The sequence below is a fragment of the Odocoileus virginianus genome, chromosome 29 (genome assembly GCF_023699985.2).
Source record: "Odocoileus virginianus isolate 20LAN1187 ecotype Illinois chromosome 29, Ovbor_1.2, whole genome shotgun sequence".
Lineage (NCBI taxonomy): Eukaryota > Metazoa > Chordata > Mammalia > Artiodactyla > Cervidae > Odocoileus > Odocoileus virginianus.
In genome coordinates, this window is record NC_069702.1 from 23,510,386 (window position 1) to 23,526,552 (window position 16,167).

General features: G+C 40.6%; 1 protein-coding gene across 3 annotated transcripts in view; it reads left to right on the forward strand.

The window, feature by feature from the left end:
- The first annotated feature begins 1,002 nt into the window (after positions 1-1,002).
- The window catches only part of CNOT6L (CCR4-NOT transcription complex subunit 6 like), a 113,080-nt gene continuing 97,915 nt past the window's right edge, over positions 1,003-16,167 (forward strand). Inside the window, exon 1 of one of the 3 annotated variants that reach the window (XM_070458261.1) lies at positions 1,003-1,167. Coding sequence is in view for 2 of the 3 variants with exons in the window: in XM_020894694.2 (XP_020750353.2) it covers positions 1,396-1,463 (68 nt within the window). In the remaining variant the exon portion in view is untranslated. Of the gene's footprint in view, positions 1,168-1,353; positions 1,536-16,167 lie in introns of those variants that run through there. The other 2 variants (XM_020894694.2, XM_070458259.1) reach the window with 2 other exon arrangements.

Here is a 16,167-nt window from a genome sequence, read left to right on the forward strand (position 1 = left end):
TTTATTTACCTCTCGCAATGCAACTTACAGATGTTACACGTTAAAAAAAAATTAAACCACTGAAGATGTCAGGAAACATTTTCTTCGGTCACTTCCTTCATCTCACCTGGCGTCCCAATCGCCGCCTTGAGCAGCGCTGGGGCTTCGCGGTCAGGCCGCCTCAGGCGAGCGCGCAGTAAACAGAGCCGAGTCCCCGCGCGAACACCGGGTGAGGCGGGATCGCTAGTGTCTTCCCGCCACCCACCGTGGCTTTGCGGCTGTGTCTTTCTGATAACCGACCAGCCTCCCCGGCTCGGCTCTTCACTCATGCCAAGAGAAACGAGTAAGAAAACAGCAAGGGTAAAGGAGAAAATGGGCAAGACAACTGGCAGTCCTGCGCACACGCGCACTACGGCCAAACGCGGCGCCCCGGGGGCGGGGCCAAGGCTCGCCGCTGAAGCTCCGCCTCCTCCCCCTCACCCCACCCCTCCGCGCGGGGGAGTGACTGACTCTCGCCAGCCCCTCCACGTCAATCAACCCTCCTCCTTCTCGCACTCTCCGCACCTTGTTATTAATCTCAATACCGATATCGCGCGGACGCCTCTCCCCCGACTCTCGGGGGTGTGAAGTGTGTGAGCGAGAGCGGAGGCACCGAAAGCTGGCGTCTCGGTGCAGCACTCTCGACCCCGGCAGCAGCAGGCGCAGCAGCAACCCCCGCAGCGGCGGCAGCCCCAGCGCCAGGAGGCCAAGGCCAAGGCTAGGCTCTGCGCGGCTCTCGGAGTAATAGCCGCGGCTCCGGCGGCTGCGGGGGCGCAGCTTCCTCGGGCAGGGCCCTTGGCGTCGGCGGCCGCGGCCGCGGGGCCTCTCCTGCGCGTCCAGGGTCACCGTCCCCGAAGCCCGGCGGCGCGGCCCTCGGTCCCTTCCCCGCCCCCCATCCGTCTTCTCGCTCCCCTCAGCCGCCCTCTTCGCCGCCGCCTTTGCGGTTCCTTAGGCGGCCCGGCCCGGCCCGCCCGCCCCGCGTCCCCTCCGGCCGGTGCCTCTCCCCCCGGCGGGCTGCCTGCATGTCTTTGCTGCCCTCAGCCCCGCCGCCACCGCCGCCGCCGCCTCCCCCGCCGCCGCAACACCAGCAGCAGCCGCCTCGCCGCCGCCGCCGCCGTCGCCGCCCGGACCCCGGCGCGCTGAATGCAGGTGAGGAGGGGGGCGCAGGCCCTCGGGGGACCCCAGGCCTGGGCGCTCTGCGCGCCCGTCCCGCGCGTGCCGGGATCCGGGCCCGGCCCGCCGCCGCCGCGGCTTCCCTTCGGGGCGGGCTGGCGGGAGCGAGGCCCGCCCGTGGGTGTTTATGTTTGCGTCTGCGGCCGCGGCTCCGGAGGGGAAGCATCTGTGGGGCCGGGTGCGCGCGCGCGCGCGCGTGTTTGTATGTGTGTTTCCCCTGCCGCGGGGAAATGGCTGCTGTTGCTCCTTCTGGGCCGGAGGAAGAGAATGAGGTAGAGTGTTTTCGTGCCTTCGAGTAGCATCGAGAACGTTGGGCAGAGGAGCGCGACTCCTGGGGAAATGAGGTGGGAGAGGGCCGAATGTGCGTGGGGGTGTTGTGCGAGTTGGGACTCCGGCGGGCGGCGAGGCGGCCGGAGGACCCAGAGCGAGTGGGTGTGTGTCGGGTGCGGGGCTGACCCGCGTCTCTTTCGGAGGCGGCGAAGGTTCCGGTCTGTGTGTGTGTGTGTGTGTGTGCGCGCGCGCGTGCGGTGCATGTATGTATGTGTGTGTGTGTGTGTGTGTTGGAGGCTGGTCCGCGCCCGGGGCCCGGGATTCTGGGGGCCGATTCAGAGTGTCCGGGACCCCCGAGTGGCGCGTCCCTCCCCCTTTTGTGGCCGAGACTCCCGAGAGCCTCGCGGGTGAGAGCTGCCCCGCGGGGACCGGGGAGGGTGAGTGTGTTCGCGGCTCACGCACGGCAACCGGGCCCGGGAGCCGCGGGTCGGGGCCGCGCCGCTGTTCCCGGGGCCGCGGCAGGAAGCGCGCTGGCCTGCAGCGCGGCCTAACCGCCTCGGCTCCCGCCCGCCCGCCGACCGGCCTCCCTGCCTCCCGCCGGCCTCCCCGGACGCCTCGCGGGACGCGGGGCCCTGCCTCAGGCCTGGGCAGGTGAGGGTCGGAGGCGGGACGCGCGGATCGCCGCCGCCTCAGCCGCCCCCGCGTCTCCTGAGGAGCGGCGAAGGCAGATTTTGGCGTTCCAACTGCGAGCTCAGCCCCGGCCGGCGGTGGGACCCGAGGGAAAGTGAATTTAAGCAGTAAATCTCGCGAAGACGCGGTGTCGAGGTCCCTTCTTTAGATCCTTTCCTTAAGGCTGTGTGTGGAGGGACGAAGTACATATTTCCTTTTTTCTTTTTTTCATTGCAGATACTTTCCCGTTGATAATACTTAACGCATTTTTTTTTTAAGACAAAATTTTTTCTCAGAGGGGCGGGGGAAGAAATGGAAGCTGGCTTCCCTGTCCTGTGGTGGTGGTAGGATTGGATGGATTCTGTGCGTTTGAAATTGTTTTATCCTGCCTCCTAGGGGGAAAGGCGTGTACGCGCCGAGCTGAGGAGGTCGGTGAGGAAGAGGAAGTTACTGGAGCTGTCATCCTCCTCAGCACGGCCAACTCTCGCGCTTAGGCTATTCAGATGCATTGTGTTGAGGGAGTGGAGTACACAGGGGAAGCGCAGGATTGTATTTCAGGGGATACTGCCTTACTGGCTCTAGTTCCCTTAATTATCAATCGAGATAGTCACGTATTCAATACAAACAAGTTTTCCCTCACAGTCGCCAAAACCTAGAGCAAGCCTCCTCTTTTGTCTGCTCTAAGCGTGTGCTCTTAGAAAGCTATTTGGAGAGTAGTTTAAGCAGAACGCAGCTGTAAAGGTAGATGTGCTGCCAGTAGGCGTGCGCTCCATCTCAGAACCAAGTATCAATGGTGTTTGGCTGCTTATTTGCTATTTACTTCATCTTTCCCACTCTCGAATTGCGTCTAGTTAGCGCATCTAGCTGAAAGCTCAATGGATGAAATCTTTATACAGATTCGATCCTTGTTGGTCACGCTCTGTATCATGTCCAGAGGTCGCTCCTTTCTGAACCTGGTCTCACAAAGAAATGTTTCCTGCTGTTCGTGGGGAAGTGTCAAGGGGAAGAGGAGGAAGGGTGGCGAGCTGTTTTCTTGTGACCACTACTGGAAAAATAACACAGTTAGTTTAGTGGGCAGAGGACTTGTTTTACGGACCTCAGAACTCTGGCTGTGCCTTTTCTCTTGGTTCTTTCACTTTAGGCAAGGTACCTGATGTCTCTTGAGTCTGTTTTCTTCATCAGTAACAAGGAGATAAGACATTTATAGTAAGATCCTGAGGATAGATTGGGGGAAAAAAAAAAAATCTTTGGGACATAGTAGCTGCTTAGTTAAATATTAGTGTTTTTTTTTTTTTTTCCCCCTCCTGCAGCCCAGACTGGGCACTGAGAAACGTGTAAGTACAAATACTCATTGGATTACTGAGAGCAATATTATGTCACCATATGTTAAAAATCAAGACAATAGAATATTTCAGAGTCCTTTGATATACTTAAGGTATTGAATGTATCTAAACAACGTTAAATGTTGTATTTTAGAAGTCTTTTTCTTAGAACAAAGACTGTCAGTAAAATAGCCCAGTGTCCTAATTTATAGAGACTATCTGGTCATACTTGATTTGTTTTCATATTTTTGAATAGGGCATCTTTCAGTTTCATTTACTCTTTTTTTTTTTTTTTGAGTTCTTGCTATGTAGTCCTGGAAAAAAATTTTAAACTTTATACAGCACATATATATTAAGACACAGTCAAGTGTGAAAAAGGATCAAGGGCCTAGAGCTTATTTATAAATATAAGTACCACGCAATTGCCATGCAGTTGTTTCAGTTCAAAACCAAAACTTTTGGAATATTTTCCTGAATGGAGGCAAAAATTTTCTATCAGTAATTTAAAAAATCTTCTATCAAAAATCAACTTTCAGTAATTTTCCATTTTTTAAAATTCTGTGAGGAGTGGTACATGTATTGTTCATTTAATTTTAATTGAATTGTTGGGGGGGGTGGATAGTGAAACGGAGTTTAAGGTAAAGGCAACAGAGAGATTAAATAGTTTTTTTATTTGCTGAAGGCAGGGTGAAGATGATGTGGGAGGAGTTTCATTAGTTTAAATTTGTAGTGTCTCTGTTTACTAACACCAGATTTCCTTAGGCCTTGTATCATCATTATTTATATCAGCAATGTTAAGCTTAAAAAAACCCAAGTAAAGCATTAAAATTTTAACACATTTGTGAAGTATGTTTGTAAAGGATAGGAAATGGAAAATGTCATGGTTTTGTTAAAGTGTATATATTATGGGTGTGTGTGCATTTACAGTGGACAGAATTATCTGCCATATGGTTATATTTAAAGGAAAAATTCTTTAAAATTAGGGATAATTTTTAATACTTTAAAAACAATAACTTGGAAATGAATTTTGCCCTTAACTCAGGGAAAATTTGATAATTTTCATTAGACATGAATTACTATTAGACATGAATATTACTATAATAATTTGAATTTTTTAATTGGGAGACTCGAGAAAGACATTTTTATTTAATCATGAAAATAAATGTTAATGAAATAATATATTAAGATAAGTGAACAGTGAACTTTATTATTTACAGTGGGACTCCTCTTGGTGTCATTTAAAGTAGTTACTTTACAAGAAAATTAAGGTGGAAAATTGTTTAGGTTTTAAAATTTAATGTTACTTAAATGGGCTTTTAGATAATCTTTCCAAAATACCCCTTATAAATATTTTTAATTAGGGGGAATTGAAATATTTAATATTCATGCATATTTTACTTTGGGTAATGCTAATTAGGGTAATAAATACATTCCAAAATTTCAGTGGCTTAACACGTGCAAGTTTGAATTTTGCTCACATTAACAGACTAATGCAGGTGCTCCTTGTTAGCAGGCTTGTGGCTTTTCTCCATGTGGTAATTGAGGGACATAGACTTACGTCTTATGTCTCCACTGTTCCCTGGAGCCTTGGAGCCCTGCCTGTAACCTACAGGACATTTAAGAACCCCCAAAGACAAACATCTGCCCACATTTCGTTGGTAATAATTTGTCACAGAGCCTTGTTTGAATGCAAGGGGGGTGAGATTGTAGTCCCTGGGTGGTGAACAGCTTGGGGCATTTCATGAAGTTATTTCAGATGGTAGCATAAATTTGTGAAATTATGTCTAAAAGGTGAATTATAATACTTAAAATTGCTTTCCTTCTTCAAAAAGTAAAGTTGTGTGAAGAGGTTGGGGAGCAGTGGGAAGAGGAGGGAAGGGGTAAGAGCCACAGGAGGAGGACTTCTCTTCAAAGGTGGGTTTGAATGACAAGTAAATGTCAGTAGCTATTTAAAGATACAGATTTTACAACGAACCTTACAACTGGATTTTATAACCTTTAGTGGGTCTCTCCTGTACTCTCCAGTTATTGATTGCCGTTGTGGTCTACTGGGTTCTGGCTGTTTGAGTTATTTCTCTTTGTACTTTGAAAGCTGTTAACTTTGAATTTCAGTTTCTGAAGTATAGTTTCATGGAAACATATTTGAATTTTCTTTTTCTGTTGGGATAGAACATTATTATCATTATTAATTTAAAGAAATATCATATAGATGGACCTTACTGTTTTTTCATGTTTTCTGTTGCTGTTTTTGTAGTTCTAAAGTCATTGTAATTAATATTTTGTGAGCCTTAACCCAGAAAGAGCAATAAAATCATCAAATAAACAACAAAGACTTAATTATTAACTTGTGCTCATGTTTCATGATGAAAATACTACAACTTTCTTTGACCACCTGCTAATACTGAACCTTTAAATTAACTTTATTTCTGGACAACTTTAATTTTAATTGAATTGCAGTTTATTCTTTTATTGTCTAAGATTGTTCTAATGTGAAAACTTGCTCTAGGTACACTTTTATTTGTCTTTATTCTGAAGAATTTGGTTAGGAATCTGGGGAGTTTTGTGTATTTCTGTATTCCCCAAAAGGAAGATTTTAGAGTAAGTCTGACTAACTTCTATACGCTAAGTAATTTCTAATGTTTTGCATTTTGAAAATTAGAAACCTATCTGAGGGCCTGTTCTGTACCCATTATTATGTTGTTGTTTAGTCGCTAAGTTGTATCTGACTCTCCTGCAATCCCATGGCCTGTAGCCTGCCAAACTCCTCTGTCCAAGGGATTTCGCAGGCGAGAACACTGATGCGAGTTGCCAGGGGGATCTTCTCTATCCAGGGATCTAACCCACGTCTCCTGCATTGGCAGGCAGGTTCTTTACCACTGAGCCACTAGGGAAGCCCACCCATTATTGTACTTGGTTCTAAAAGGAAAGAAATAGAAGAGACTGTTGTGAAGCTTATAGCTTTTGAATAAGTGAAGTAAGGCACATAATTTAGTTATTTCAATACAATAAGTGAACAAGTGGGAGTTACTACAATATAAACTCTTTACAGGCATTCTGAGAGAGAGTAACAAAATGGATTGGTGGGTGGGCCAGGGACTATTCAAAGTTGAGAATTTTTTTGGTTAACGGCTTTTTTTGAGATATAATTCACTTATAGAAGTAGCCCATTTAAAATATATAACTCAGTAGTGTTTAGTATATTCACATTTGTGTAGCTATCCCAAAATTTGTAGAACACTATAGTCACCTGAAATATAAATCCTGTATTCTTTGAGTTATCTTTCATTTCCCCTTCCTTAATTCTAGGCAAACACTGATCTACTTGTATTTTCATATAAATTTTAGATTAGCTTATCAATTTCTGCAAAGAAGCCAGCTGGGATTTTGATAGGAATTGTGTAAATCTGTAGCTCGATTTGGGGAACATTGCCATCTTGACAGTTTTAAATAAGTCTTCCTGTTTATGAAAATGCTTTATGAAAAATCTTTCCATTTATTTAGATCTTTAATTTGTCTTGACAGTGTTCTGAGTTTTCAGAGTATAAGTTTTACGCTTCATTTGTTGTATTATTCCTAAATATTTTATTCTTTTAGATGCTGTTGTAAAAAGAATAATTTCATTTTTGGGCTGCTCACTGCAAATATATAAAAATACAGTTGACTATTGTGTGTTGATCTTGTATTTTGCAGCCTTGCTGAACTTGTTTATTAGTTCTAATAGTTGTTTTTTAAATGGATTCCCTCTTGTTTTCTATATACCAAAGATCATGTCACCTGTAAATTAAGTTTTACTTCTTTTCCAGTCTGGATGCATTTTATTTTATTTTCTTGCTTAACTGCCCTGGCTAAACCCTTCGGTCCTTTGTTGAAAAGAAGTGTCAAGAGCAGATATTCTTGTCTTGTTTCTGGTCTTGGGAGGAAAGCATTCTTTCTTCCACTGTTAACTGTGATACTGGCTATGGGGTTTTCATAGATGCTGTTTATCAGATTAAGGAAGTTTCCTTCTGTTCTAGTTTGTTGAGTGTTTTTATCATGAAGCGGTGTTGAGGTTGAGTTTTGAGGGAAGTATGAAATAAGTAAACAAAAAAAAATGAAGATGCTAAGTCTGGTAATAAGTGGCAGGTAATGATGCTTAACTTGTTTGGGAAAGAGGGGCTAAGCTTTTCCCCCTTCTTTTTCCCTCTCCCTTTTCTCTCTTCCCTATCCCTTTCATGCTCTTTAAGTGTCTTCCTATTAATACGGATACACATTTGGAGGGTCTTTAAGCCTTTAGTGAAGATTTTTTGAATAATTCATATATCTTGATCAGTGGAGAATATTGCTTCTTTTGAAAACATTAATTAAAAACAGTGTGGAGAATTTTTAATATTAGTTTGATGGCTAGGTTGGAGGGGGACACAGGAAGCAGGGAGAAACTAAATCATAAATGAATTACTAAACATTGAACCGTGAGTATTCTTTGGAAGGACTGATGAAACTCCAATACTTTGGCCACCAGATGCGAAGAGCTGACATACTGGAAAAGACCCTGATGCTGGAAAAGATTGGGGGCAGGGGAAGGGGGCGACAGAGGATGAGATGGTTGGATGGCATTACTGACTCAATGGACATGAGTTTGCGCAAACTCTGGGAAATGGTGAAGGATAGGGAAGCCTGGCGTGCTGCATCCCACGGGTTGCAAAGAGACATGACTTAGTGACTGAACAACAACAAAACGATTGGAAAAAAGGGAACAAAGCTTTGTGATATCAAGTGTATGTTTAATTAAGAATTCCATGTTTACTTTGAACCTGGTTGTCACCTGATTTTTTTCCCAAAACATTTCAGCATCAGTTGTTTTGCTTCTGTAAGTTTTCTTCATAGTGTTCTATGAAATTTAATAGATTGTTAAAGGAAATTTTTCTCTGCAAGGTAAGGTTATATTTCACTTGATATGGTGATTATTCTTCATTTACTTTTTGAAATTTTAATTGTTTCCATGCAGCTACATTCTGATTAAATAATTTAAAAAAAAAATTTCTGTCCTTCATGTTGTCTCAGAAATCAAGTAACTTTAGGTCTAGCTAGGAATTCTTCAATTTACAAGGCAAAAACTGATAAGTAGTAACAGAATTTTTGTTTTGTATTCTCTTTTGTAGCAGGATTATTACTTTTCGTTAATTTTTTAGTCACCTTAAAATCTCTCTGCAGCTGAAATTTTATTCCTAATTTTTTGAAGAATAAGTAGTTCAGTTTGCTGTGAGGCTCAATATTTCATACTAACATCTGGTAATTGGGGCTTTTAGATTGTTTTTATTTATTAACAGTAGAAATTGGTGACCCAGATTGGTGATACAAAATAGAAGTTACAACACTTTATCTTTCTAATATTCATCTTTTGCAGAGAGAATCTCTCTGTAATATTACACAGTTTAGAATCTTTTTTTCTTTTCCTAAATTACTTAGATTCCCTAAGTGAATAAAATAGATTAGTTGTATAATACCAGTTACAAATACTGCTAAGAGAATGAATAAATTTAGGATACACCAACCTTAATTTCTTCCTGTACAAAAACTTTGTTGGGATCTTTACATGTATATCCATTGCTTTCTGATCATAATGTTTATATTTAAGTAAAACCAAAAAAACTGACAGCATATGTTATGCTATAGATTCCTATGTAGTATAGTCTCCTGCAAAATTGACATACAAATTTATGAAATAATATATTGAGATTATGTACAGAATGATAACCTTGAAATAACGAGAATGTGAATCAGCAAAGTATATCTAACCTATTAATAAATATTTATTAAGCTTCTATTGGCTATGTACTGTTATATTCAGGATTCTGGGGAATACTTTCAGAATATAGTCTTTCATACTAGAAAGTGGAACTTGTATTTATTGGATTACTGAATACTAAGGACTATGAAAGCCACCCCCTTCCCTTTTAAATGTGTAATCTAAATTAGTATTCATAAAAATCTTCTGAATTAGACAGTATGATTCTCATTCTCTGTGAGCCTTCGATCCTTCACTTTTCTAGTTCTTGAGAAACTTATTTAACTTCTCCATGGTTTAGTTTCCTCATCTGTAATAGGGAGATAGTAGTTGATAGTCCTTATCTTACAGGGTTGTTGTGAGGGTTAAGTGAAATAGTGCCCATGAAGTGCTTATAACAGTGTGGCACATCCAAAGTGAAAAAGCAAAGCAAAACTAGAAAACTCTTATGTGGTAGCTATGACTGTTTCTTGTTGTTAGGAGCCATACAAGTTAAGTAACAAACCTTAAACATGAAAAACCAGTATTTAAAACAAGGTCTGTTTGACTCCAAAATATTTACTCTTAACACTACTTTCACTTATAGTGGATATAAGCCTGATAAAGTAGTAAGCTAGTGAAGGCAAGTATGCTAAGTGACAAAGAGCATTAAGTGCTGTATCATATACCAGAGTACATATGGGTGTGTGGCCTACAGGGTTACAGAGAGGAGGTAGAAGTTGATCTCACCTGTATAGTTCGAAGGAAGGAAAGGAGAAGTTAATGGATTACTGCAGCATTCTTGCTTATTTCCTAACATCCATTATTGCTGTTTTAACTTCTGTTTCTTTGTATGTGTTATCACCAGAGAAATCCTTTAAAGATTTATTCAGTATTTAAAATTCTTAATAATGTTATTATCTTTTGGTTGCCTATTTTGTGCTAAGGATAGGAGGTGGCAAAATTTGTATGTGAAAGGCCATAAGGTAAACATTTTGGCTCTGTGGGTTGCAAGATCTCTGTTCTGTATTCTTCTTTGGTTTCTTTCTTTCTTTTGTTAAATAAACAGTCCTTTAAAAATGTAAAACCATTCATTGCTGGCAGACCTAGCCATAGTTTATTGACTCCTGTGCTAGGAGATTTACATGAATTAACTTCTTGTTAGAATCTTGGCAAAATTGATATTATCAATTCCTATTTTGTATTTGAGGAAACTGAAGCTTAGAGAGGCAAATTTGATGAAAGTCACATAGCAAATAAATGACACAAGAGGTCGAATTCAGATTTAGGTCATGGGAATTCCTCAACTTGTCTGCTTTCCAGCATATCCTGCTGCTACTTACTGCTTTTGGAATAAAATGGAGCTTTCATAGCATTATATGTGAGGCTCATTATTATTTTGTCCCCTTGTACCTTTACAGTTTTATAATTTATTTCTTCTCTCTCTTCAGACATATTCTTGAGCCTAGCCAAAATGAGTGACTTTTATATAGTCTGGTTTGTGCTTTATATGTGCTTACAATACCTCATACTTTATGATCTCACAGACTTCTTTAATAATTCACGTTAGGTGCTCCAACTCCAGGAAACCTTGCCTCCCCCTCTAGTCTTTGCTTTATGCTCTTTCTCTGTGCTTCCCTAGCATCTGTGCATCCCTCTTTTGTGACATTCACCACATTGTCTTGTCTTTACATGGTTTATGTCTCTGCTTTCTCATTAGACAGATTTTTAAAGAATATTTATTTGACTGCACCAGGTCTTAGTTGTGGCATGCAAGATCTATAATTGAGGCATTTGGGATCTAGTTCCCCGACCAGGGGTTGAATCCCGGGCTCCAGCATTATGAACATGGAGTCTTAGCCAGTGTGCCACCAAGGAAGTCTGTGTGCTAAGTCACTTCAGTCATACCCTACTCTTTGCAACCCCGTGGACTGTAGCCCACCAGGCTCCTCTGTCCATAGGATCTTCCAGACAAGAACACTGGAGTGGGTTGCCATTCCTTCCTCCAGAAGTTCTTCCCAACCCGGCGATCGAACCTGTGTCTCTTACGTCTGCAGGCAGGTTCTTTACCACTCGTGCCACTTGGAAAGCCAAGAGGAGTCTCCTAGACTGAGATTTAAGTATTTGTTACAAAGTAGGGAGTTTAACCCCTACTATGTACTAAGTGTTTAGTATATTTTAGGGGCTTAGTAACTGTTTATTGAATGAATGAATGAATCAAATGGCGTTGCAAATCATAGAAGTTATATCAGCAAATGTGTAGCAGCAGAAAGTCCCGCATCCAGATTCGAGGAGGAAAGAGCCATGGAGTTAATATCTGGTTAACTTCTGGAATTTCAGTGTGAACGAGGGAGGTGATAGGGCAAATTGGAGCATGATTATTATGGAGGGGTTTGAATGAGGCATTTCAGTTTTATCTGAGGTTTAACTGTAGAGCACCAGGTGGCTTTTAACATCTGTAAATTAGATTTCTCTTATTAATACATGAATCTTATGTCATAGTATTTGAATGATATGGGACATGGCTACAGAATTGTTTTAATTAATAACTATTAATAGTTATTGCAGATATGGCTCTAGAATCATGTCATTATCAATACTATTAAAGACATTGGGAGCATTGAGTGATTTGGAGAGATCGGGACAGTTTGAAAATAATTATTTAAGATTAATCTGGTTGAGATATGCAGAATCAGTTGAGATCAGAATGAGAGAAGAGAGAATTCTTTTTTAAAGAATTAAAATACGAAGTGATACATCAGGGGAGAGATCTGTGTCAATTGGGATAGAAAAGAAAGCGTTTAAGTGACATCAGTGATTGAAAATGAAGGAAGAAGTCAGAGGCAACTGAAAAATCTTGAGGAGGATACGGTTTGGGGAAGAAAATTTTGAATTTTATATTAGACAAACTGATTAAAACTGGAATTGATCTATTTTTGTCTGAATTTAGGCCCTGCTTACTTTATGCCTGAATAATTAGAATACACTATGATTGGTTTTCCCTTCCTCTGTCTACTGTGTGGGTGTTACGCTTGGATATGAGTGGATGTTTGGTTGTATGGACTCTTTGGCATTCTGGAGAAGACTGTGGAGCCTTTATAGAATAATGATTTTAACTGAATGCTGCTGCTGCTGCTAAGTTGCTTCAGTCATGTCCGACTCTGTGCGACCCCATAGACGGCAGCCCACCAGGCTCCTCTATCCCTGGGATTCTCCAGGTGAGAATACTGGAGTGGGTTGCCATTTCCTTCTCCAATGCATGCACGTTTAACTGAATGAAATGAGATTAAAAAGGAATGTGTTATATTGAAATACATAAAAATAAATATGTGATATGTTAATACATGTGCCCCTTTATCAATGCAGTTAAAACACGAGATCTAGCAATGAGTCTAATAATTACTGTAATTTTAAAGTAGTGATATATATGTAGATGATATTTTGAGGTATCTGTAACAACTAATGTGATATGAAAATACAACTTGTATTAGTGATAAAAATCACAGGTACTGCTAATACTACTATGGTAGATTGTCTAGGTCTGGTTGAAAGAGGTACTAAACTTTAATTAGAGGTTAGTGAACCTAGGGATAAAATTTTTTTTCTTTTACAAATTTACATTCTCTGAGGTTTATGGATCCCAGTTTAATAATCTTTACTGTATTATCTCCTGGTTTCAATCTGCTGTGTGTATTTTTGTCATATTATTCTCTTTTTCTTTGCAGATGGTAATATTTTTTCATGTTTACTTTTGCAAATAATTATGTGCTCTTTGTGTAAAAAAAAATGCTAAAGAGCATAATTTTCTGGTTATCCTGTCTCATGGGAATCAAGACTGTTAGTAGTATACTGTGTATAGAAATAGGTATACATTATCTATTTCTGGGTAGTATGACCTTATTAACCATAGTAACACAATAAACATTGCTGTTGTTCAGTCGATCAGTCATGTCTGACTCTTTGTGACCCCCTGGACTGCACACGCCATGCTTCCCTGTCCTTCACCATCTCCCAGAGCTTGCTCAGTCTCATGTCCATTGAGTCGTTGATGTCATCCCTTCTCTTCCTGTCTTCAGTCATTCCCAGCTTTAGAATCTTTTCTAATGAGTCAGTTCTTCACATCAGGTGGCCAAACTATTGGAGCTTCAGCTTCAGCATCAAACCTTCCAGTGAAAATTCAGGCTTAATTTCCTTTAGGATCGACTGGTTTGATCGCTTTGCAGTCCAAGGGACTATCAAGAGTCTTCTCCAACATCATGGTTCAAAAGCATTATGATCCAACTCTTACATCCATACATGACTACTGGAGAAGCCATTGCTTTGACTATAGAGACCTTTGTTGGCAAAGTAATGTCTCTGTTTCTTAATATGCTGTCTAGGTTGTTCATAGCTTTTTCTTCCAAGGAGCAATGTCTTTTAATTTCATGCTGCAGTCACCATCTGCAGTGATTTTGGAGCCCAAGAAAATAAAGTTGGTCACTGTTTCCATTGTTTCCCCCCCACTTGCCATGAAGTGATGGTACTGGATGGCATGATCTTCGTTTTTTGAATGTTAAGTTTTAAGCCAGCTTTTTCACTCTCCTTTTTCACTTTCATAATAAATTAAAAGACGCTTACTCCTTGGAAGGAAAGTTATGACCTACCTAGACACATATTAAAAAGCAGAGACATTACTTTGTCAACAAAGGTCCATCTAATCAAGGCTATGGTTTTTCCAGTGGTCATGTATGGATGTGAGAGTTGGACTATAAGGAAAACGAGCGCGGAAAAACTGATGCTTTTGAACTGTGGTGTTGGAGAAGACTCTTGAGAGTCCCTTGGACTGCAAGGAGATCCAACCAGTCCATCCTAAAGGAGATCAGTCCTGGGTGTTCGTTAGAAGGACTGATGTTGAAGCTGAAACTCCAATACTTTGGCCACCTGATGTGAAGAGCTAACTCATTTGAAAAGACCCTGATGTTGGGAGAGATTGAGGGCAGGAGGAGAAGGGGACGACAGAGGATGAGATGGTTGGATGGCATCACTGAGTCAATGGACATGGGTTTGGGTGGACTCTGGGAGTTGGTGATGGACAGGGAGGCCTGGTGTGCTATGGTTCATGGGGGTCGCAAAGTGTTGGACATGACCGAGTGACTGAACTGAACTGATACTGTTTTTAAAACTTGCTTTTTGATTTAACAGCATATTATTGATAATTTTTCTATCAGATATGCATTAAAAATTTATAGCTTAAAAAAATTGAGATGTATATCACAAATACAAAATTCATCATTTTCAAGTGTACACTTCAGTGGTTTTAGTGTTTTCACTGTGTTGTTAACCACCACTATTAATTTCAAAACATTTCCATCACCCTCAAATCTCATACCTATTAGCAGTTCAAGTTTTCCCATTCATTAATTTGCTGGCAACTACCAGTGTGCTGTCTCTGTAAATTTACCTATTCAAGGCATTTAATGTAAATGGAATCATACAATGTGTGACCATACAATGTGTGGCTTTTTTAACTTAGCGTAGTGTTTTTGAGATTATGCCATGTTGAAGCAAGAAACACGACTTCATTCCTTTTTATGCCATTGTATGGATATGGGCTTCCCTGGTAGCTCAGATGGTAATGAATCTCCCTGGAATTCAGGAGACCCAAGTTTGATCCTTGAGTTGGGAAGATCTCCTGGAGAAGGGAATGGCTACCCACTCCAGTTTTCTTTCCTGGAGAATTCCATGGACAGAGGAGCCTGACGGGCTACAGCTCATGTGGTCACAAAGAGTTGGATAGACCATATTTTACCTGTTTGCAGCTGATAAATATTTGGGTTGGTGCCAGTTTTTTGGCTGTTATAAATAATTCTCCTATAAATATTAATGTAAAGGGTTTTTTTATGGACATAAATTTTCTTTTCTTGAGGATATCCCTAGGAGTGGAATTACTGGATCATCTGTATTTTTGGGTTTAACTTTTTGAGGAACTGACAGATTTTTCTATAGCAGCTACATCATTTTACATTTCCATGTATCTTGTTTTTTTTTTTAAGTAAAAAAATTTTTTAAAATTTATTTTTAATTGAAACATAATTGCTTTACAATATTGAGTTGGTTATGCTTTTTAATGACTGGATTGTAGTCAATTTTATTGATATGCTGTATAATTCAGTCCCCTATTGATTGGCAATTAACTGATTTCCTTATTTTCTGCAGTTATCAACAAACACCTTTGCCTACTGTTTTAAAGGGTAAATTTCTAAAAGTGGACTTGCTAGATTAAAATAATTGCATGTTCAAAATTTTGATATTTTGTCAGGTTGCACTTTCATACTCCTACCAGTTGTGTCTATTTCCCCACACTTTGATAATCTTTGCCATTTTGACAAAATCACGTGTTTAAAAAAGTCTTCAACTGATGATTAGTGGAGTTACATTTTTTTCACTTTTTTTTGTCATCGTATTTCTTCTTTTGTGATTTGCATGATCGTGACCTTTAACCCTAATTTTTCCTTTGAGAGGTTCACATTTCTTTTTATCGATTTGTAAAAGCTGTTTGTATTTTAGAAATATCACCTCATTGCCCATAAAAAATATTAGAGACCTTTTGCTCCTCTTGAGTTTATGACTTTGCTCTTTGTCTTATGGATATTGAAATTTTTTTATGATGTTTAATTTGTCTGTTTTTCTTTACAGTCTTTACCTTGCTTTGAAAAGTCTTCTTTACTCCAAAATTACAAGATTATTATTCTTCATTTTCTTCTAGAAATGTCTAAATTAAACTTGTCATGGTTTAGTAGAAGTAGCTTAGATTTTGCAGTTGTACTTAGCCATGTTTAAATTCCAGTCACTAGCTGTGAGGTGTTGGATGTTTCACAACTTCTCTGTATTTCAGCTTTCTCATTGGTGAAATGGCAGTTAATAAGTAGTTTCTGATTTTAGCAAAATTAAATGTATAATGCATGCAAATCATTTAGCACAGTATCTGGACAT